Source organism: Sarcophilus harrisii, chromosome 1 (genome assembly GCF_902635505.1).
Source record: "Sarcophilus harrisii chromosome 1, mSarHar1.11, whole genome shotgun sequence".
NCBI lineage: Eukaryota > Metazoa > Chordata > Mammalia > Dasyuromorphia > Dasyuridae > Sarcophilus > Sarcophilus harrisii.
The window spans coordinates 343,715,853-343,741,222 of NC_045426.1; the positions used below are offsets into that span (position 1 = coordinate 343,715,853).

At 37.9% G+C, this 25,370-nt stretch overlaps 1 protein-coding gene across 3 annotated transcripts in view; it reads left to right on the forward strand.

The window, feature by feature from the left end:
- Positions 1-25,370, forward strand: part of CACNA1H (calcium voltage-gated channel subunit alpha1 H) — a 394,566-nt gene that overhangs the window by 239,158 nt on the left and 130,038 nt on the right. For all 3 annotated transcript variants that reach the window (XM_031945752.1, XM_031945753.1, XM_031945754.1), the window contains exons 3-5: positions 2,449-2,560; positions 3,248-3,381; positions 9,451-9,548. In XM_031945752.1, coding sequence (XP_031801612.1) covers positions 2,449-2,560; positions 3,248-3,381; positions 9,451-9,548 — 344 coding nt within the window. The remainder of the gene's footprint in view (positions 1-2,448; positions 2,561-3,247; positions 3,382-9,450; positions 9,549-25,370) is intronic.

A 25,370-nucleotide genomic window follows, 5' to 3' on the forward strand; every position in this document is an offset into this window, starting at 1 on the left:
CTCCACCAACAAAGAAAATAAGCAATTTTCCCACATCTTCTCCAACATTTGTCATTATCTTTTCCTGTTACTTTAGCCAATATAAGAGATATGAAGTAGTACCTCAGTTGTTTTAATTTGCATTTCTGTAATCGATAATGATTTGGAGCATTTTTATATGACTATAGATGGCTTTAATTTCATCATCTATTTGTTCATATCATTTGACTATTTATCAATTGGGGAATGCCTTGTATTCTTATGAATTTGACACTATTTTTAATATGTTTTAGAAATGATACCTTTATCAGAAACACTGGCTGTAAAAATATTTATTTTAGTTTTTTTTTTTCAATTTTCAGTTCAGTTCAGTTCTTCCTTCCTCGTCTCTCTCTCTCACCTATTGAGAAGGCAAACAATATGATTTCAATAATTATACATGTGAAATCATGAAAAACATTTCCATGTTCCCATGTCACAAAAAAAGCAAGAAAAATAAAATGAAAAATATATATTTGTTTGCACTCTGAGTTCTTCAGTTCTATATTTAGAGTGCATGTTTCATCATGAGTTCTTCAGAATTGTCTCAGATTATGGCATTGATGTAATTAGCTAAGTCTTTCACAATTGATCATAATTATATGCTATTTCTGCACACAACGTTCTCCTGGTTCTGCTCACTTTACTTACATCACTTCATATAGGTCTTCCCAGGATTTTCTGAACCCTCACATCATTTCTTATCACATATTAGTATTTCATCACAATCATATGCAACAACTTGTTTAGCCATTTCCCAATTTATGGGCATCCCCCCAATTTCCAATGCTTTCCTCCCATGAAAAGAGCTGCTATAAATATTTTTGTACATATAGGTCCTTTTACTTTTTTTAATCTTTTGGGGGTACAGACTTGGCAGTGATATTATTAGGTCAAAAAATAATGAACTGTTTTATAGTCCTTTGCATAGTTCCAAATTGTTCTCCAAATAATTGGATGAGTTCACAACTCCACCAATAATGCATTGTTGTTCATCCATGTTTAACTTTAAATAATCCCATGGACTTTTGTCCATGGAGTTTTTTTGGCAAAAATACTGGAATGGTTTACCATTTCCCTCTCCAGTGTGCCCCCATTTTACAGATGAGGAAGTGAAGCAAATAAAGGTTAAGCAATTTACCCAGAATAACACAGCTAGAAGTATGTGAGGCCAGATCTGAACTCAATTTTCTTAACTCCAAGTCTAGTATTTCTATTTTTTCCTTATCCCTAGTGGCTTGATATTGTTAATAATAAACCATTAAAAACATACACCCATCCATGACAATCCCAATAAACTTCGGATATAAAATGCCATCTTCATCCATAAAGAGAACTATGGAAAGTTAATGTGTGATGAGATCAGTCCTTTATTGAGAGTTTCTGAGCCTCAGTTTACTCATCTGTAAAACAGAGCTAGTCATATTTGCACTGCATTCCCTAAGTTGTGAGATAAACTGATTTGTCTGTAAAGTCATAATGTGCCATGAAAATGTGAATTATTACTATGGTAATGCAAGTCAGAACATGATCCCTTGTGCTATGGGATCAGGCAATCTTATTCTGTGATGGTGAGACACAAAAATAAAAAAGTTCTCCCTGACCTCCACAAGCTTACATTCTATCAAAGAAGACAACTTTTACGTATAAATTGATATAAAATAAATACGGGAGATTGTGTGTAGAGATTGGTAGGGTTCAGGAAAAACAATATAGAAGATAATGCACAAATTGAGCTTTGAAGGAAACTAATGGGCTAAAAGGCTGGGTATGGAGAAGTCCATTCCAGAACAAGGAAAATGAACGAAACATGATAAAAAAAAAAAGGTGAGAGAAAGATTACTTCTGACTTCCTTTGAGCCAAATCTTGAAGGATTGATAGGAAATGACCCAATGGAAAGACAACTAGATCTGAAGTAGAGAAGACTTGAGTTCAAATCTAACTTAGTAACTGTGTGACACTGGGCAAGTAACCTACCTTCTCAGTTTCCTCAATTGTAAAATGAGGAGAATAATAACACCTACTTGTCTGAATTGTTGTAAGGAGCAAATGAAATAATTGTTAAATACATATCATAGTGTCTGGCACATAGTAGGCGCTATATAAGTACTCACTATTGTTGTTATCATTATATTATTATATTTAAAGTGCTTTGCAAATCTTAAAGTGTAAAATAAATGGTGGTGGTGATGATGATGATGATGATGATGATGATGATGATGATGATAACCTTATTGACTGGCAGGAATGTCTTTCCATATCTTCATGCAATGTAAACAGCCACATTCATTATCTGGATCTAGGGCTGACCCTGGGTTCAAACACTTCCTACATCTTTTCTTCCTTGTTTTCATCTGGGCTTAGGTGCAGAATGTCATAATTACTTTGGTCTGTTTCCAACTATTGTTCTCCTTAACTCTGACCTGTACCTGGTTCGAGCATGTTAGCATGCTGGTCATCCTTCTGAACTGCGTGACTTTGGGCATGTTCCAGCCCTGTGAGGATGTGGAATGCCAGTCAGAGCGCTGCAATATCCTGGAGGTAGGATGGGGGTCTAGTGAAAAGAATGGGGTTTAGGGGCCCCAGATTCAAATTCTAGACTTTGCTAGTTGTAACTAGGCAACATTGGGTAAATTATTCCCTTCTGTGGTCTCATTTACTCATCTATATAATAAAAGAATTGTAGTAAATGGTGAATGAGAGTCTCTCTCAATTCCAAATCCTATGATTCCATGATCTCAGATCCCAAAGCACTCTTTAAGAGAGCTTCCCACTCCCATGATGGAATCTAGTAAGTTGAGCTTTAAAAAACAATTTCCATTCTTATCTGAAGCACTTGTAAACTAAGGGACAAACAGCTATTCACACTGAGACCATACAAAAGACACTGGGGTATGGCAATTGGGTCCCAGTGGGACTTTTCTTCATCAATCATGTGCATTAGTTTTAATAAATTAGCACAATTATCATGCATGTGTTTAATAAATGGTTGAATTAGTTGGCATCTTTTTAATAGACTCAAAATATGAAATGTGATACATAAGGGGAGGAGAGAGAGAAAGGAGGGTCCCATAATAAAGTCAGACAAAATTTTCCATAGACAGTCCTTCAACCTTGGTCCAAACAAAATTATTGTAAGAACTGTATGTGTAGGAACATATGCTCCTCTGTCACAGTTAAAAGAGGAGGTTATTCACATTGGTCTCTTCTTTTCCTTTACCAATTTAGGCATTTGATGACTTCATCTTTGCCTTCTTTGCTGTGGAAATGGTCATCAAGATGGTTGCCTTGGGGATCTTCGGCCAGAAATGTTACCTGGGAGATACATGGAACCGTCTAGACTTCTTCATTGTCATGGCTGGGTCAGTAACCAAGACTCATAGATCTCATGGAAGCTGGAATAAATCCATCCATTAAATGATCATTTGTTGAGTGCCTACTATGTGCCACTGTTATATGTCGAAGGAATAGAAAGACAAAAAAAAGAGATGATCTCTACTCTCAAGGAGCTTATGAGCACATGTACAAACTTGGACCCATATCCACTCACATCCTTTCACCTATGCACTTACATAAGTAATCATTCATAGACATGCAAGCAGACACATTACCATAAACATATATAGATGCACACACAATAGGGAAACCGAGTCATACACCTGCTATCCATTCATAATTTGGCAGTTTTTCCTGGAAGCTAACAGGTGTCAGGAACAGCCTGGACTGGAATCAGGAAGACTCATCTTCCTGAGTCCAGACCCAGCTGCAGACACTAACGAGTTGTGCAACCATGGTTAAGTCATTTAATCCTGTTTGCCTCAGTTTCCTCTTCTGTACAATGTACTGGATAAGGAAGCAGCAAATCACTCCAGTGTCTTTGTTAAGAAAACCCCCAAAAGATCACAAAGAGCTGAGCATAAAAATGACTCTACAACAAGTGCCAGCCCAAGAAAGATTTGGTCAAAGAAATTCATTCCATATAAGTTGCTCCTCATCTGGGCAAAAGTCTCTGTGAAATTGAAAAGAGAGAGAGCTGAGCCAAAGGGAGAGAGTAACCTCTCTGTGTTTTTTTAATCCATTTTTTTTCAACAAACATTCCATGAGCGCCAACTGTGTATAAGTCCTTGTGCTGGCCCCCAAGAGTCTGGGAGGCAGATAAGTATTATCTATCTAACCCTTGCCTTCCACTTGAGGAGCTTAACCTAATAAGGAGATAAGATGGGACGTGAAACAAAGGGGTGAGACCAGCTAATCTCTAGAGTCCTTCCTAGCATTAACATGGTGTTTCTACTATTTACTGGACCTTTCCCATCAGTTTGGGTTCCTAGTATTGTCTCCCCAGGTTTACCTGCTCTTTTCTTTGGACAGTCAAAGTACCAAGGGATGACTTCTTTGCCAAAAGATTTTGGGAAGCTATTTCTAACCTTTCTGGGAGAATGGAAGTCACAGTAGCTTGAGGTCCAGTATAGTCTCTTTCTCCTCCATCTGGAACTAGAGATGCATTGGAATTATTCTGGGCAGTCCAGTAAGCCACAGAATGAGGATCAAATGCATGCTGTCCATCCCCTGGCCCAGCCTTCCTAAGTGAGTTGATTATACTAATAACAGAGTTATGGAGGGAGGAAAGCATTAAGCAAAAAAAAAAAAAAAAAAAAAAAAACAAGCTACAACTGTGAGCTACTGCAACAGATGGTCATAGGATTTTCTTGCAGCAAATTGCTTCTGCCTTAACAGCAGAAATTTTAATCCATGGCCCATGTCCACCGGGAACACAAGGAAGAGGGGGAAATGGGCTACCAGCAAATCCACAGTATAGGCTTATCTCATCCTCTGCCTCAGGGATGCTGACTGGGTTGCTATGTAAGATTGTGCATGGGAAAGACCTTAATATCATCTCCAGGACCAGATGACTCTGCCCACATGGAAGTCATTTATAAACTATGTTGTTCTGAGCCCAAAAGCCTACACAACACCCCAATGTATAGTGGCTATACACCCTAAAGTAACATCCTCATGTTAATAGGAACAGTTTGTTTTTTGTGTTCATTCATTTTTTAGTCATCTCTAACAGAGTGACCCCATTTAGGGTTTTCTTTTTTAAATTTCCTTTTTTAGAAGTAATTGGGGTTAAGTAAGTTGGCCAGGGTTACACAGAAAATAAATATCTGATGCCAGATTTGAACTTCCTAATTCCATGCCAGTGCTCTATCCCCTGCACCACTTAGCTGCCCCATTTGGGTTTTGGTAAAGATACTGGAGTGGTTTGCCATTTCCCTCTCTAGCCCATTTTACAAATAAGGAAACTGAGGCAAATAGATTAAGCGACTTGCCAAGGGTCACACAACTAGTAAGTGTCTGATGTCAGATTTGAACTCAGTAAAATGAGCCTACCTGACTCAGTAGCCTACCTGGCCCAGTGCTTGTGCACTAAGGCACCACTAACTACTCAGGAATACGACTGTGTCATTTTATTCAATAAGTGCTTCTTATGTTATGGTATAAGTAATATGATCTCCATTTACAGATAAGGAAACTGATAGCCAAAGAATGACAAGAATTAGGAAGGAAATGGAAAGTATGTTTAGCCTGGAGAAAGAAAATGGAAAGGGATTATGATAGTTCTATGCAAGTATATGAAAAATCATCAAATATGGAATGAAAGATTAGATTGACTCCACTTGACCCCAGGGAAGAGGACTAGGAGTAGCAGGCAGAAATTACAAGGACACTAATTTTGGTTGAGGAAGACCTCCCTAACACTGAGTGTTCATCAGGGATAGAAGAGGTCACTTTGGGATGTAGTAAATTCACTTTCACCAGAATTATTCAAACTGAGGATGGAATGAGTGATCAATTCACAGGATTATTTTAAAAGGTATTTATTTAAGACTAGGAAAGTTAGGCCAGCTGATGCCAAAGATCCCTCCCAGGTCTGAGAAGCTAGGATGCTAACATAACTTGCTATCACACAAATAACATGAATGAGTAGAAGCAAATTTGGGGCTGTATTGTGGGAGAAAAAAGAGGTAATACTATTATCCCTTGCCTGAAGCTAGGTGGGTATAGAGGCAGGGGACAAAGCATTGTTCAGGTTCTACACTTGTAAAATGAGAATAACAGTATCTATCTTCCATTGTTGTCATGAGGATCAAATGCAATAGTAATTGTAATGTACTTGGCAGAGTACCTGGCACATAGCAAGCACTATATAAATTTTGGCTATTTTCATTACTAATTGTCACAAACAATAAGTTTTTAAATTGTTTTATACAATATATATTGTGTCATTACTACTCACAAGAATCCATGTATTAGATTCAGTTATTATCCCCATTTTACAGATGAGGAAACTAAGGATATCAGAGATTAAGTGACTTATTTAACATCATGCAGTTGTTTTCTAAGGCAGGATTCAAAATTCAGGTCTTTCTGACTCCAAGTCCAGCACTCTAACCTCTACACCAGCTGGCAGCCTCTAAGGAAACACAAAACATAAATTTTGGACTAAAGGATCTCTAATATACCTTCTCATTCTGCAGTCTTTGTCCTTTGTTTTAAGAACCCTTCCAGAGCTAACATCCCATGTTCTATTTTCTAAAGGTCCTTCCAGTTCTATCATCCTGTGTCCTTTTCTAAGGACATTATTGGGTTCTGATATTCTCTGCTCTATGTTTGTTCCAAAGCCCCCTTTAGCTCTATTCTAAAATCAGTGTTCTCTGTTCTAACAGTCCTTCCAGTTCTAAAATTCTAGATTCTATCATGCATCCAGGACTACAGGGGGGTCTGCAATGGGGGTCACTGCAGAAAGTATGTGCATCCACAGCCCAGTCCACAGGATAACACCCTGACAGCTGAGCCTTTGGTCTATGACTTATCTCTGTAATTAATGCATGTCACTCAATAAGGATTTCAATTTTCTTTAGGCTTCTCAGTCACTATTTTCTATGCATGGGTTTGGTGTTCTGTGCTGGCAACCTCAACTCTAACGATGTCATCCTCAGAAGAGAAGATATGTGTTAGTGCTATGTATGCCTGGACTGGCTCCAGTAAATCCATCCAATTAGAGGGAATCTCTCTCAGTAACACACACCTTCGAAGGTTCCCAAAATGGGAACATTTACTCACTTGGCACATTTCTATGTCTTATGAGATGTATCCATTAAGGATGCCAGGACTGCAGTTGGGCATCTCTGCAGATTAGAATAGGCCAGCTGGGAGTTAGTTTTCCTTAAAGAGTCTCTGAGGATGATTCATCCTTTGGGTTTTGAGTTGTCATGATGCTGTGCCCTCCTAAGCCAGCCGCAGAGTCTTGGAGGAGGCTGAGGTTTAGTCAGGTCCCCCAGAAGATCATTTCTAGCCTTGCTACCTGTTCTGCCCTCTGAGATAAGGCAGAATAAATCTGATCTCTCTCCCAGATGACTGGGGACCAGAAAAAGTCCTTGCAGAGCCAATAAAAGGATATAAAGTCCAGATCCTGCAGGTGGTTAATGAATTAGGAATCGCACCTTGTTCTGATGTTTTCATCCTGCTCTGCTGGAGAGATACCAGGAACAAATAGGTATTCGTAGAACCATTGTCCCTGTCAGGACCATGAAGTTCCCAAGATCAGCTGCCAGAGTTCAATTAGGAATAATAGGAGTAGTGATTGATTAGACTGAGGTCATGAGCCACAGGGCAGCATCCTAAAGTTAAGACCATAATCAGGAATGGGGGTTCTGAGACTAGCTATCAGGAATAGCCAGACCAAATAAAAAATTCAGAAACCTCTTGAGGTCTGTTCTTCTTCACTCACCAAGGCTCAGGTATGGAAGCCAGGCTGGAGAACTACATATAGGTCTAGCATAAGCACCGCCCAAATGGCCCCAGCATTTGGAGAGAGGCTCAGAATATCTGCCCTTGGTCTAGGTACTAAGCCAAAAGATGGGAGACAGAGCTGGATAACCAGAGATGGAGTGGAAAACAACACACTCTTCTGAAGTCTACCAATGGCTTGCTCCTCAAGGGTTCCTTCTCTGGGCATGTGTTGTTGGGAGAGGGGTCCAAGCTTGTCTGGGGTAGGGGTGGGGAGATAACAAGAAACCTTGGTATTACTTCCAAGATCTGTATGACTTTTAACAAGCTGAATTCCCTCCAATTTCCTCCTTTACAATATGAGAGAATTAGACCAAATCATCTGGAATTCTGTGAATTCACAGATTTCAATTCTGTGAAATGCAACATTCAGTTGGAGGAGTTGGAACAGGATTTATGTGTTCCAGTAATTAAAGAAATTCCTAAATAAGTACAAGGATGGAGCTCAGCAAGGAAACATGGAGTATGATTCCAAATTGGGAGGCAATGGGATGTAAACAAGATCCAAGGACCCAAGACAAAAGGGAAACAAGTCATTATCATACAAGAATAATGGCAGAATCAGGGAAGTTCATATGAGATCAGAAGTTGATTCAAGCAGTTGATTGTTTATGGACAACTATTTTTGCTTTTGTTTTGTGGAAGTAGTGGTGGTTGTTACTGTTTCTATTGAAACATTTATCTTTCCCACTTTTGAATAGTACTGCTATATCAGTGTAGTCATATTTAGGGGTCATGAGTAGATTCTACCAAGCTTCCTAGTAATATGACCAGGCTGCACTGTGGGTTAATGCACATTGCTAATCTCCCTGGCTGGGTTTCAGCCTTATTCCTTCCCCAGAGGACCAAGAAACTGTTCAGAACCCTGGATCAACTAGTCCATCAGCAAGTATTATTAAGTATCTGCTCTATACCATAGCACTGTGCTTAATATTAGAGATACAAATATAGAGAATTCTCAATAATAAGTTTTCATCTCTCTCCCTCTACTGAGCCATCTAGATGCCCTATACTTGAAAAGCTCAAAAATACTGAGAAGTTCTGGAGCATACTTAGAGGTCTTGATTAGGTTTTTTCCTTAAATCTCTTTATTTGTAGCCAAATTGGCAAATACCCTTTCCTGGACATTGACTTAAATATGACTTTTCCCTCCTTACTGTTTCCACTACTATACTCTTATTTCCTCCTCTTCCCATTACCTGAACAATTGCAGTTGCCTCTTAACCAGTCACCCTGGCTTCATTCTCTTCCATATATAATTCATTTTGCACCTAATATGTATTACAATATGTATTACAAGATTGTCATTTAAAGCACCACTTTCATCATTTCATTCCCAAGCCCAAGCACCTATCCTGGTTTCTCATGGACTGAAGGATAATGTCCATACTACTCAGCCTAGTATTTAAGGTCCTAATCACTCGAAAGCCATCCACCTCTTCAATCTTACCCTGTACCACTGTCCAGCACTGATTTGCCATAGAATTAGAACTGTGGGGGCTGTGTCTACTCAGAGATTTTGTGACTTCTGCCTATATCTTCTAATTCGAGCTGATCTCTCTTTGTCTCTTTCTCTCCAGCATGATGGAATATTCTCTGGACGGACACAACGTCAGCCTTTCTGCCATCCGGACTGTTCGCGTTCTGCGGCCACTCAGAGCCATTAACAGGGTGCCAAGTAAGTCTACCATGTCTTAACATAGGCTAGACTTGGACAGCTCCGGTTAACAAAGCCAGAGGTAACAAAGCTCAGCCCTAAAGCAGCTTAAAAACAGTACACAGGGGTGCAAAACTGCTGTCCTGGTGGCCCTGCTAGTATACCCTTTAGTCTTGCAATTCCCTAACTCCTTCTTCATCACTTTTATCTCATATTTCAATGTTAGGGTGTCTAAAAAAACTTATTTATGGCTTTTGCAATTAAAAAAGAAAGAGAATTTGCTTTTGTAATAAGTTCATGAAGCATTTCTGTTGTAGCCCAGGCTATTATCATGACAATGTAAAGATAGTGATGGAGCAGCTGGAGACAGAGAAAAAGGAAAGCCTGGTGCCATGCAAGACATGGTTTTCAAAGGAGACAGACTCTAAAAAACTAGTTCTTTCCCATCTGAACTTAAGTCTGTGCTTGCCAAGCAACCTGGTAAATGGAACAGATTTTTCTTGTTTTTTTTTTTAATCTTATTTTATTTCTATTTTTTTTTACATCCTCTTCATCTATGAATCTGTCCATCCTCCCTCCCCTTCCCAGCGAGCCATCTCCTGTAACAGGAGCAGGGACTGTGATTTCAGTGATTATAGGGATTTCCCAGAGGAGGAAGCTCCCTTCTCAACACAAGGCAAAAATTTCTCAGTACTTCTTAGTCTTAGAAAGTTGCCCAGAACACCAAGAGCTCAATCGACTTACCTGTAGTAAAAGCTAAGAGTTTAACTCAGGACTTCCCAACTCCAAGGCCAGTTTTGTATCCACCATATCATGTTGCCTCTCTTTCTCCTGTAACAAATATTTTAAAAGAAAATTCAGGGGGGAGGGAGATCTAGTGATATATTAAAAGTATCTGATAGCATATGCAGCTTTCCACATCCATATTCCCCCACCTCTGCAAAGATGAAAGCAAGATCCAATTTCTCAACTCTTCTCCAAGGCTGAGCTTGGTTATCTCATAATTAGACAAACAAGTTTATTCAAGTTTATTCTTGTTCTTTCCATTTACATTATTGCAGTCATAATGTATATTGATTTTCTCATTCTTGCTCTTGGAGCACTATTCAATGACAGCCAAATTCTGGGCTCATAGGAGCACAAGTATAGAGCTAGAAGAGACCTCAGAGGCCATCTGTCAGAGAGAGAGAGAGGGAGGAAGGGAGAAAAGGAGGGAAGTGGAGAGGGAGCGAGAGAGAGAAATGAAAGAGTGAATGAGAGGAAGAGATATGGCAAAGAAAGAGAGAGGGGGAGGTGGGGGGAAGGAGGGAAAGAGGGAGAAGGGAGAAGGGAGAGAGGGAGAAGGGAGAGAAGAAAGAAAAGAAGGAAGATAGAAACAGAAAAAAGAAACAAGAAAAAGAGAATGAGAGAAAAGACAAAAAGATAAAGAAGTGGGGAAAAAAGGAGAAAAGAAGTGAGACAGAGGGACAGAGAAGGAGAGTAAGAGAGAGAATCAGAATAAATGATAGAAAAAGGGGAGAGACAGAGACACACACAGAAACAGAGAGACAGACAAACAGACAGAGAGGCAGAGACAGAGACAGAATGGATTAGGGAGAAAAGAGTTCCAAAACAAGAAACAGCTTTCCTTTTGCAGGCTTTTAAGATCTTCATCTTCTTATCTGGGTACCTTTGAGCCACGGTCTCCAGATGAGAAAAAAATGCTAGACTTAGAATCAGAAGAAACCTGGATTAAAACGCTACTCTGACATTTATTAGCTATGTGATACACAACCGGTCACTTAACCTTTCAATTTCCTCTTCTGTAAAATGGAGATAACTACATCTCCCTTGTAGAATTGTTATAAGAATCAAATCATAAAAAGTGTTTTATTTGCCTTCTGAGTCTCAATGTGCTATCACATATGAGCTATTACTATGTTACCATATAATAGCAGCCAGTATCACAAAGGTGACACTTAAACCTGGATCTTTTCCTGATTCCAAGGCTAACTCTCTATCCATTGCTAACCCTCTCTCTCAAAGTGCTTCAACTACTATATGAATATCATCTATGTCTATACTATCACATAGTAACAGCTATATATCTGAAGCATTTTAAGACTGATAAAATTATTTTCACACAAAACCCCTGTAACTATAGATAATCTGGTTATTATTATCTCTATTTGATAGATGAGGAAACTGACTCTCAAGGAGATAAAATGACTTAGCCTGAGTCCCAAAGTAGTGAATAAGGGATCCAAGATTCAAATCCAGAGCTCTCCTAACTCCAAGCTCAAGGCTCAGTACCGCAACTACTTCATGTCACAGAAATGATGCTTTAAACAACTAGAAAATTAACTTTCAAGTGGGTGTGTGAGGGCCCCTTCTAGAGCCCTCTGGTTCTATCTGAAGAATAAATAGAGACCTTGTCAAAGATGGCCTTTAAACTAAAAAAAGTCAAGCAGATTCAGTTCCATGGAGAGCATTCTCAGACAGCTACATGTTTGCCTACATTTCATAGCTGAGCAAATGCCAGCCTTTCTCTGTGAGAATAAACCCCACATGGGACCCTGCTGGCTTTTATCACAATGAGGCAGGGTCTAACAGATCACAGAAGTCCACTTAGGCCCAGAAAGAACTCACAGAATTTTAGAGTTGGAAAAACTTTAGAATTCATTTTCATCTGCCTATTGCATTTTACAGAGAAGGAAACTGAGGCAGAGACTGACACCACCACCCCCCACCAAAGTCACACAAGTAGTAAGGGACAGAACCATTTATTCACATTAGAATCAGTCTTTTCAACTCTAAATGCATTGCTCTTTTCACTACACTATACTGCCTTTCTATGTTTCTGTCCTCTACAGTTCCAGGGTCAAAGAACCTTACTAGTTCCTGCACTAAAATCTCTACCCAAAAATACCCTTACCAATCCTGAAATAAAATCCTCACTGTACATTCTTTCCTACTTTCTGTACTCCTTATATCTTTGTGTTTACTTATGGGGGCCTTTGACTTCAGCATTAGTGCCTAAACTCACAGACTAAGTTCCCTTTTATATCTTTAATTTTATTCTCATCATGTTCATAAATTCCACTTGTTTTCTATGAACAAAGGAGAATTGGCTTACCCAAAAAGGGAGTGAAGAGAAGAAGGACTTATATGCATATATTCTACCCAGATCTGAGGAATTATGTGGGTAAAGACTCAGGCATGAGAAAGCCAAAGACAGCCTAGAAAAGACTGGAAAATGTTCATATCATTTAGTCAGAGAATGGCCATTAGGGACTAATTCAACCCTGTCATTTTACAACCTGAATTTCCAGGTCAAAGAATTTATATAAATTTGTCAAAGTCAAAGTCAAAGTTATAGGTAGCCATCCAAATTCATTCCACCTAGCTCAATTACTGTGTCCTCAAGACCCACTGTGTCTTTCCCCACTTCAGTAAATACTTATCAGAGATTCTAATCCATCCATTGAATAGCATCATGGCTATTATGCCACAGGTCCTTCTATGTTTTGATGCTGTTCTCTGCTGCATTCTTTCCTATCTTAACTTATATAGAACTCTATGGGAATTAGATTTGAACTCCTGTGAAGACAAATTTAATCTCCTTTCTACTATCACACTAGACCAACCCCTCAAGTATTGGTTTGCTTTCTGAGACTCAGCAAGATCTTGCTTCATGCTCCTCAATTATCCCAGCCAATAATCCCAATGGAGACATTAAATTAGGAAAAAGTTTCCTGAGGGTCCCACCCTCACTGTAGGCACTCTGTGAAAAGACCCAGACAGCATCATCTAAGAGACCTTGGCTGAAACAGGTGTGCTGCAATATGGGACCAAAGAACGTCAGAAGCTGAGGAGACCTCCACATCGTACACCTGGGAACCTTAAGGGGCAATAGCTCTCCTAAGGTCACACGTATAATAAGGGATTTATGTAAAACGGGAACCCAGGTGTAGTCAAGATCATCAAACCTATTTTGAGATGTGGCAGTACCAGTAACCTATACTGTCTGCATCATAGGGAAATAGATGATGGAAAGCTCCTGATTTTCAGTCCTTGAAAAGCCAAGAGCCCTTTCTCCTGCTTTAAAGGTAACTTGGCTGTGAGGTTAGAGAACATGTGTTAGTATACTCGCTGTACCACTTCTACCTGTGATTTGGACAATTCCCTCAACCTCTCTATGCCTCAGTATCCTTATCTATAAAATGAGAGGATTGTGAGAAATGAACTTTTAGATCTCTTCTAGCTCTAAATTTATGGTTCTAGGATATATCTAAGAAAGCTAAGGCTCTGACAGAGTTCTGCATCAGTCAAGAGAATGGCATTCAAAGTGCAGAAGAATCTGTGCTTTAGTAGCAGGCAAGACACCATTCAGTGAATGACTTAGAATCTAAAACAAGGTTTTTTCAGGTCTGGGAAAACCCCAGCAGGCTCTCAGGATACAGTAATTGAGCTGAATGGAGTGGAATTGGAAGGCACATTTTCTATAACTTCCTAAAGCTTGAGGTTAAATTCCTATTTTTGTAAGAGTTAGGACTTCCTCACAGACAAATCAGTCTAGAAGAAAAAAAAAAGACAACAGAGTTTATATAACTGGCTATTTGGAAAAGAAACACATACAATTTTAAATCTAGTCCTTTCTCCTGAATTCAATGACTTTCTCCCCAAAATATCTAGTTCCATGAATGATTATTGTTATTTTGAATGTGTATGATAAACCATTCCATTTTTTTCCTTAAATATATTTTAAGATCAACAGATTCTCTCTTCATTCCAGGAAGACAGTCAGTCAATCTATAAACATGTTAGGTATTTAGGCTCAGTGGATAGAGTGTTAGATTTGAAGTCAGGAAGATCTGAGTTCAAATGTGACCTTAGCCACTAACTGGCTGTGTGAACCTGGGCAAGTTTCTGTTTGCCTTAATCCCCTGTAGAAGGAAACAGGAAACCATTCTAGTATTTTTGCCAAAAAAAACCTCATATGGGGTGCCAAAGAATTGGATTGACTAAACAACATATATCTTTCACTGTCCAAATAATTTTCAAGATTAGATCATTTTAAAATTATTTTGGATATTATATTACTATATATCTCTTATTATTGTTATATTCTACATTATTATATTATATCTATATTACTGGATTATTATTAGATCATTTTCAAGATTAGAAGTCTAGTCATAAGGATAAAAATAAGAAAGTGGGAGCTAATGTTCCAAGAACTGCTTTCTTTAAAAGCATCCCCCACACAGCAGAAAATTCCAGGATTCCAGAGAAAAATAGTTGCTGCCTGATTTGTCAGCTGATATACCTTCTCTGTTCTGACAGTTGCATGACTGACAGAGAATATCACTCCATCTGTGTGCTAACTTGAGATTTTGGACCTTGAAAATACACCCTGTGGAGAAAAATTTCAGCTCTGCTGAAGTTCCCAGAGGAAGGCATCTGGTCAACCTGAGGGCCAGCAGGAACTACATGCCAATGGGAAATAAAACAGTATAACAGCCTATATTGCTGGATGGCAAGATTGCAGGAATCATCCATCCATCTGTTAGTCCATCCTTCTATCCATCTATTTATCCATTCATTAGGTGTTTACTGAGCCCTCCTCTTTACTCAATTCTGTGTTCAACCAGTCTAAGATGAAATAGGATGAGACAAAAAGGAAGCGACCCAGACCCTATTTTTAGGAGCTTATAGTCGGGGGATATTGAAAAGAAGAAAACAAAAGTCATCCCTTCCTCATTTGGAGAAGAGAAAAAAGTGATGGTCTCAGGGAGTCTTCCAGGACTACAGTTCACCCTATAGCAAAGGAAAAAAGCTTCACATACATGAAACAGTGAGTAACACAGATAGGACTCTGCGTGTGTGTGTGTGTGTGTGTGTGTGTGTGAGAGAGAGAGAGAGAGAGAGAGAGAGAGACAGAGAGACAGAGAGACAGAGAGACAGAGACAGAGAGACAGAGACAGAGACAAAGACAGAGACAGACAGACAGACAGACAGAGACAAAGAGAGACAGAGACAGAGACAGAGAGACAGAGACAGAAATAGGGACTGAGAGAAAGACAGAAACTCAGGGCTAGTTTAGCCTAAGAAATTTTTATGCAACCCCAGTTTTAGGCATATAAAAAAGTATATAGAAAAACATTACTGATAATTTGGTGAATTCTACATTCAGTTACAAAACTCCATATGGGGACAAAACTGACAGTTTAAGAAGCTAAAGAAGTTCAGAAACAAGAGAGATCACTTCAGGCTGGGCTTAACATAAGGTCCCTTATCTTCTCTTTACTCTCTTATGTAAGGGACTCCTTCCTCATTTTTTTCCACTTTTTAAAGAAAATCCTAATTCAAATAAGCTCCCTTTAAACCTACTTCCCACCAACTGGGACCAAATGAGGCAATGGAGTATTTCATCACAGGCTTATAAGTTTGTTGTGGCTTTTTAAATTTTTTTAAAATTGAGCCTGATATCATGGGTAAAAAATTGACTAGCCAAATCTTACCTGAACTTCAAGGCTCAACTCAAGCTCTATGTCTTCCAGGAAGCCTTCTACATCTGCTCCAGTTCACCCTGAACTGACCTTCTATAGTCCTCATTATCTGCACTTCACAATTCCATATAATGTTGACTGCTCTTTCTGATAAATGAGTTTGTTGTACAAACAAAATGGAAACTCATTGGATCAAAATGTATTTCTTCTCATTATATCTGCACAGGATTGAGCATGTTATTTGGTGCTCAATAAACACTGTGGAATGAAATGTTCTTTTTTCTGTTTTTAAGTTTTATATTTTTTGTGCCTGATTTGTTAGCTGATATACTTTCTCTGTTCTGACAGTTGCATGACTGACAGAATACCATGTCCACTACAATATGTGCCAACTTGAGATTTTGGACCTTGAATATACACCCTGTGGAGAAAGATCTCTGCTCTGCTGAGGATCCCAGAGGAAGGCATCTGGTCATATAGTCAACCTGAGGGTCAGGAGGAACTGGCCTATATATGACAGCCTGTATGGCTGGATGACAGTTTTGCAGGAATAATCCATCCATTTTATTAGTCCATCCTTCCATCCATCTATCTATCCATACATCAAATATCTATTGATGTCTGAGGACTAAAACAAATCTTCGTGGATCTTAGAAAATCATGCTCAGAACCATTTTCCCCTATTTGAGACCACAGAGTGGATGGTAGCCCTAATGGGTATTTAGGCCTGGACAGATGAAAGGACAAGGAAACATGTCAGCATTCATTCACCTGTTTTTACACACTGCACACACATTTAACAATATCACGATCTACAGCTCCAATTTCACTTACATGCTCAATTCAATATAATTAATATGTATTGCATACCCTAAATAATGGAAGAAATAGGAAGATGAAATTATACATCATCCATGCTCTTGATTATTGTTGTTGCTGTTCAGCTGTTCAGTCATTTCTGAATCTCTGTGATACCATGGACTATGCCAGATTCTTCTATCCTCCATTGTCTTCCAAAATCTGCCCAATTTCATGATCATTACTTCCATGATCTTATCTATCCATCTCATTCTCTACTGTCCTCTTTTTCCTTCTGCTTTCAATTTTTCCCAACATCAAGCTCTTTTCTAGTGCTCTTCTATGAGTCTATTATCCAATAAAAGGTCACAAGATGTAGTTTATTACTTATAGTGGTATTAATCTTACCAGGCAAATAGAGGGCAAGCAATTCTCAAAGAAAAGAAAAAAAACATTAAGTACAAGGAGTCTCCTTTTTCCTTTATGTGACTTACAATGACTTCTCTCATTCTATCCTCAGCAAAAATCTTGATCTTTGATATCATTCACAATTCCTTGCCACTTATAAATTTTTTAGAAATCATGATGTTCTCTTATTCTCAGGGCACTGAGGAACTAGGTAGCACAGTGGACCGAACATTGGCCCTGGAATCCTCTCTTGGACATGTACCAGTTAAGTGACTGGAAAAGTCACTTTTTTCCAGCAGTGACTGGAAAAGTTATTTAACTATGTTTACCTCAGTTTTCTCATTTGTAAAATTTCAGAAGGAAATGGCAGACCACTTCAGTATCATTACCAAGAAGATTCCAAATGGGGAGAGTTGTACACGACTAAAAACCAACAAATTCTTAGGATAGCCAGTCTTCTCTTTCTCCGGTATTTTCACAACAACCTTAATCCTCCAACAGCTTGTTGGAGGGAAGGTCCATTCTCTCATTGGTAGCTCCAACCACCATTATATACTGGAGGCCTGTGGAGATGCTGCTCTGCCTCAGTTGATTCTAATTAACCTTCTTTCTCCCAGGTAGTCTCTGGGGGGCGTGACTTTGCAAAATGACTTTTTTAAAGGGCTTGTGCTAGTTTGAATCCTAACCAATACAGATTAATTATAGGTAAACAAGTTGTAAACCATAATAAAAAACATTTCTCCAAAGAGGCATCTTTGGATGTATCAGTCAATATTTTAGATAGCTTAGAGGTCATCTAATCTAAATTTCTCATTTTACAGAGGGAGAGACTGAGGCCCACCCAAAGAGGAATGTGACCAGCCTCAAATCACATGCTAAAAGATCCAAGATTAGAATTCATTTGATTTGATAATTCTGAGGTTCCTTTCTGCTCTAAAAGCCATTATTTTAAGATAGGAAACCTATTTCTTTTTGAACTACAATGTGACCTAAAGCATCTTTTTCTACTCTCCAGTCCTAATTTTTATTATTTGAAAAAGCAATTAAAAATCAGTTCATATGTCCCCAAACAACAAAACAGGAGGTCGCTTAAATGGATTTTCTTAAGACTATCTGAGAGTTAGATAATTTTGTCTGAGTTGGGGAATAAACTCCAAAATGAAAATTGGAAACTAACTGCTGATTCATATTATCTTGTCAATAAATATAGTATACCTTACCCTTTGAAATCCTGTGTTTCGTAGGGTGTTATTTGAGACATATCTCTTACCTTAGAAAAACAAAGGGCTAACCATCACCTCCAATAAACAAGGGACATATTTTTCCCCCATTCAGGACTGTTATCTTCCTTTGCCAAGACTACTTTTCCTTCCTGTTCCCTTTGGCATTTGGGGTTGCCTAGTGCCACAGTGCCAATGACAGACCCCATCTGTTAGCCATCTTCTCTGAGTACTCTGGACGACACTCCAGAAAATGTCAAGTATCCCAGGGAGAAGATTATTAGTGCCACTTAGACGGAAAATGAGGAGTATAATTTTTCTTTGCTTCCAGTGTGCGCACTGTTTAAATCGCACTGACAAAGTGTACTGAGCTGTATCAGGAAAAAGTCAACCCATACAGCAAGCGATGCCTTCTCTGCCAAAGCAATAAATCAGATGGATTTTTAAATGGCAATTTCTAAGTCATCATTTCAAAGAGCAACGACAGTTTATCAGCTTTATTATTTTTTGTTAATCTGGTGGATGGATTGGCCATTCACAAGAATGAAGACCTAATCAAAATAAGCAGAACAGAATGAAAATTATTCCAGGCTCCCTAACCTGCATTGCTATCTGGTCTCCTAAGGACAGGGATTTCAACATTGCTAAGAGAAGTAGCAAGTAAAAGGGGATAAGCTTAGTAAGAGTGTGCAGCTTTGATTCAAAGCCTTTTAGATGCTACAGTGAGTTACTGAGGAAGGAGAGGGAACAAATATAAGGTCAGGGGGTAATAGGATTCAGAGTTAGATTTTTTAATAGCTTTTTATTTTTCCACACATGCAAAGATAGTTTTCAACATTCACCTCTGCAAAACCTTGTGTTCCAAATTTTTCTCCCTCCTATAGACAGGAAGCAATCCAAACATGTGCCATTCTTCTAAACATATTTCCATATTTATCATGCTGCACAAAGAAAAATCAGATAAAAAAATTAAAGGGGAAAAACATGAGAAAAAACAAGCAAATAAATAACAACAATAACAAAAAAGTATACTTTGATCTATTTTGGTTTCCATAGTTTTCTCTCTGGATGCAGATGACCCTTTCAGTCCAAATCTACTGAGATTGCCTTGACTCACTTCATTGTTGAAAAGAGCCAAATCTATCACAATTGATTACCATATAATCAAGTTGTTGCTATGTACAATGTTCTCTTGATTCTACTCACTTTGTTTAGCATCAGTTCCTATAAGTCTTTCCATGTTTTAGTGAAATTTCAGCCTGCTGGTCATTTCTTATAGAACAATAATATCTCATTACATTCATATACCATAACTTATGCAGCCATTCCCAACTGATGGGCATCCACTCAATATCCAGTTCTTTGCCACTACAAAAAGGGCTGTTAAAACATTTGTGTACATGTGAACCTTTTTCCTTTTTTATGATCTCTTTGGGATACAGACGCAGTAGAGATACTGATGGATCAAAGGGTATGCACAATTTGATAGCTCTTTGGGCATAAGACCAAATTGCTCTCCAGAATGGCTAGATCAATTTACAACTCCCCTAACAATACATTAATGTTTCAGCTTTCCCATATCCTCTCAAACATTTATCATTATCTTTTTGTGTCAGCTTAGTCAATCTAAGGTATGAAATGGTACCTCAGAGTTGTCTTAATTTGCATTTCTCGGAGCTAGATTTTGTCCTAAAAATCATCACAACCATTTCCATTTAAAAGATAAACTGTGATCCAGGGAAGATAGGAACTTAGGGAGTAGATAACAGAGCTGGGATTTGAACTCAATTCTATGCATTCTAAATCCAGGGCTCTCTCTAATATACTTATAGGAGAATGGCTGGTCAGATTCAAAGCATGCTAGAAAGATAGATAAAATTAGCAAGTGAAATTTCCTTATTATTTGCACAGACCTATGATCTCATCTGGCTAACATGATCTTCAGCTTCTAGACAGAGCCATATCATCCAGAAGAAGAGATGTGGAAGCCCCATTATATTCTGTTCTCTTCAGATATTATCTGAGACATTGTGTAGGCAACATATTTTTAGGAAAGACAAGTTAGAAGCACTAGTGTACAGGTGATGAGGATTTTAGAAATGAAATCATGAAAAAATTATTTGAAATAACCAAAGATGGTGAGTCTGGGGCAGAGAAGACAGGATATATGTATATGTGTATATATTCATAAATGTACATATACATACATAAATGTGTACATATATACATTATATCTGTCTTCAAGTATCTGACAGGCTTCCACAGACAGGAGGAATTTAAATACTATGGCTCCACAGGCTAGAACTAAGATCAGGATATAGAAATGATAGTGAAGTCAAGTTCAGCATAAAATAATGATCAGCTTTCTCCAATTGACCCATCCAAGAATGGAAGAAACTATACAAGAGGCAATTAGTATTCTGTACCTGACAGCTCCCTCTTAATGATACTTTGAAAGAAGATTGCTAAGATGGGAAATTATTATTTTTCTATTTCATTATTCAGTTGTGTCTAATCTTTATGACCCCATGTGGGGTTTTCTTCTCCAGCTCATTTTACAAATGAGAGACTGAGGCAAGCAGGGTTAAGTGATTTTCTAAGAGTCATACAGCTAATAAATGTCTGAGGTGAAGCTGATCCATTGATTATGGTCAGCTTGGGTCATCTCACTTATTGGAAATATACTTGACACTGAAATCTGTTTCAAGGTCACCAGGTTGCCATCATGCAATGGAGTCAGACAGAGCTTATACAATAAGTTTGTTTCTATGGTCTTATATATGTTAACCCATTCAATCCATACAACAACCTACTCTATAGATACTATTATTATCTCCATTTCACAGATGAGGACATTGAAATATAGAACATTTAAGAGACATCCAAAATTACCCAGCTACTAAGTGTATGAGGCTAGATTTGAACTTCAGTCTTTCTAAAGAAAAATTAAAAAGCTTCTTGATGAGGGTGAGAAAAGAGAATTTTAAAACTGGGTTGAAGCTTAACAACAAAAACAAAAACGAATTTAAAGACCCTAAGATCTTGGCAGATGTTCCATTGCTTCCTGGCAAATAGGAGAAGAAAATGGAAGCAGTCAGACTTTATATCATTGGGCTCAAAGATGACTACAGACAGTGACACAGTCATGAAATTAAAAGACACTCGTTAGAGGGAAAGTTATGGCAAATCTGGACAGCATACTAAAAAGCAGAGATGTCACCTTGCCAACAAAGGTTCATATAATCAAGCTATGCTTTTTTTCAGTAGCAATGTATGGCTGTGAGAGCCATAAGGAAAGGTGAGCACCACAGAATACGTGCTTTCAAACTGTGGTGCTGGGGAAAGCATTTGGAAAGCAAGTAAATCAAATAAGTCAATACTTAAAAGAAATTAATTCAGACTATTCTCTTGAAGGTCAAATACAGGAACTGAAACTTAAAAATGCTTTTTAAAAATTTTTAAAAATTTAAATACTTAAATACTCTTTGGAAAAGTCTTTGATATTAAGAAAGATTGAAAGCAAAAGGAAAATAAGATGGTGGAGTTTGAAATGGATGGATGGTATCATAGAAATAACAAACATGAATTTGGACAGACTGACAGAAAAAGAATAAAAGGTGTTGCTATGCCATGGTCCTTAGAATCACAGAGAGTCAGAAACCAGACCATTGTAATTCCCTCAGAATGATACAGAATAGGGATCTTATGAATCATCAAATCTAACCCCCATTTTGGAAACAAGTCCTCAAAAGATCAGAAGAGCACCTGAATCTTCCCAGGATTTCCTGTGACCTTCGAAACCAAACCATCTACTGGCTTTATAGCAAATTGGCCAGTGAATGGTAAACTTAGAAGAAAATATCCTTGAAATATCTGAAGAAAAATAAGACAAAAACAAAAACTCAAAGCCATTGAATAGACATTTCATTAGCTTCCCCAACTTGAGTTTGGGAAATGAGCATCAGTGGTTGCTATAAAATCTGAGATGAGTATTTCTCCTGCAGCATATGGTAATCTCATTCTTATTCTTATCTCTTTGATCTTAATGTGAGCTAGCTCTTGTCAGACCTTCTGCCTTAAGTAAGTCAGGGCATTTGTGCCATTCTCTCAAAATAAAGCCTCTGGGTGCCTAAGTCCATGGTTAGTTGAGTTCAATGACAGAAGAAATAGGACGAGGCACTTAACCCTGGAAGAAATCATAGACTCAGCTGAGAAAGGGTAGAAGTGAGGATCGTCTTCAGGGAAATAGAGAAGAACACTTACAGAATACTATCAGATGATCCTTCATCTAAGGCTAAATTCATCTAAATCGTGAGAACAATTAAAGGAAGAATATGAATAAGAACTGAAGAGGTCAGAGAAACCTTCTTAGAACAGGTAGAACCTTTAGCTCAGCATCTCAGTAGACCACTACAATGAAAGGCAGCAGGATATCATGGAAAGAAACTAGCATTCAAGTCAAAAGACCTAGATTCAAACTATTACTCTAATTGGTATTTGTATGACTTAAGACAAATCACTTGAGCTTTTCTGGACCTCCATTTCCTCATCTTTAAAATGAGGGAGCTAAACTTGATCACTAAGGTCACTTCTAATTCTAAATATTTGATCCTATGATGGATAATATTTTTCCCAATAATATTTTATTTTTCTAAATACATGCAAATATAGTTTTCAACATTCATCTTTGCAAAACCTTATACTCCAGATTCTTCTCCCTTTCTCTTCCCTCCCTTAAACAGCAAATAATCCAATATAGGTTAAATATGTGCAATCCCTCTAAACATATTTCCATATTTCTCATACTGTGCAAGAAAAGTCAGATCCAAAAGAAAGAAGCATGAGGAAGAAAGAAAAAAAACCACAAGTGAACAAACAACAACCAAAAAAAAGTGAAAATGCTATGCTTCAGTCTCCATAGTTCTCTTTCTGAATGTGATTGGAATTTTCCACCACAAGTCTATTGGAATTGCCTTGAATCTCTGCATTGTTGAAAAGAACCAAGTCCCTATGGTGGATAACCTTACAAAAATAATAGTTAACTTTTTATAGCAGTGCTTTAAGGGCAGCTAGATGACTCAGTGGATAGAGTGTCAGGCCTAAAATCAGAAAGATGAGTTCAAATCTAGCCTCAGATACTTAGTTGTTGTGATTCTGGAAAAACCATTTCTCAGTTTCATCATCTGTAAAATGAGCTGGAGATGTAAATTGCAAAGCACTCCATTATCTCTGCCAAGAAAACCTCGACAACCTGAAATAACTGAACAACAACAATAAAAAAAGTTTGCAAAGCACTTCCACATATTATCTCCTTTGGTTCCCACAACCCAGAGAGGTAGGTACTAATATTATCTCCATTTTGTATAGTAGGAAAATGAATCTCAGAAAGATTCAGCAATTGCTCACATTGCTCGTAAGTATCTGGGAGATAGGGTTTAAAGTCAGTTTTCATGACTTTATCCACCATGCCCTGATGCAGACAGTAACTTCTCCATACCTGCTCACTTTGGAGGACTCTTGTCTGTGTTCTTCTATATTGTGGGGTGAGACAGGGCAGAGAAGGGAGGAAGCAGGACATCTAGCTGATGTTCTGAGAGCCTCCTTCCAGGTCACAACATTAAATGGATTCTAACAAACCACATAGGTTAGCCATTTATTACCCCTATCTTTCACTAGCCTGCCTCCTTGTCCATTCATCTCTTGGAAATTTTTATACTGCCTTTTGTACATAATTTACCATTGGTAATATGTCGTGGTCTATTTTTTGTCACAAATACATCTCTCCATTGCCTTTTGGTGACCACAATTTTGTTTCTTTGGATTATTGCATTCCAAGAGTCACTATAATAGTTCTGGCATTAAAATGATAGGTTCTATTATACTGTAAGATAAGGTGAATGCAGGGAATCCAAAGAAATATGGGAAAACTTATACAGTAAAAAGCAAGTATATACAATGACTTTTTTTTTGAATGAGGAAGGGATGGACCTGAAATCAAACAGTAACTACAGCAATGTAAATGAAAACACCAATTTGGGCAGTCAAATTCTGGTTAATTGTAATGACTAATTTCAGTTGTTTTGCTGCTGATGTAATGGAAATAAAATCATAGAACTGACTGAAGAACACTACCCTCCTCTCAATACAGAAATGGGGAACTATGGGTATGGAATACAGAATACAATATCAAATTGTGTCTACTTATTTTGTTTAAATATTTTTCTTTGTTATAAGGGAAAATCTAATTGCAGAGAAAGTTTAAAGAAAATAATTATGTATAAAAAACAAAAGGTATCAATATGACTTTTTCAAAAATTTCAAAAAATCTTTCTAAATTATCTCTGGCTTCATATATTTATAAAGGAACCATGTGTAGCCTTAAGAAAACCTCCTTGTTGGAGGGGATCCTTTAAGTCTATATTTTGTTCTATTAATTCAAATCCTTTTTTTAATCATTAAATACAGTGGGATCTTCTTTATACCTTTCAATCAATTATGTGACTATTAAGATGGAATGTGTTATAGGAAATCATTTGTGAGAGCCAATCTGTTTTTCTCCTACCTCTTCACCAAGGGTACCTTCTGTATATGTGTAGATCATTCTCATAATTTTTATAAAGATGAAAATATTGACCAGTTGTGTACATCTCTTTGTGACCCCCATTTGGAGTTTTTTTGGGCAAAGATAGTGGAATGATTCACTCTTTCCTTCTCCAGCTCATTTTACAGATGAGGAAACTGACTTCTCCAGGGTCCCACAACTCGTAGTTGTTGGAGGCTAGATTTACTCTCAGGAAGTTGAGTCTTCCTGATCCCAAGTCTGGTACTCTATGCATTATACCACATAACTGCCATATTGATCAGTAGGTATTAATATTTTCTGGATGATCTTTTAGAGTAATAATGTAGCCAAGATCATTTCTCTT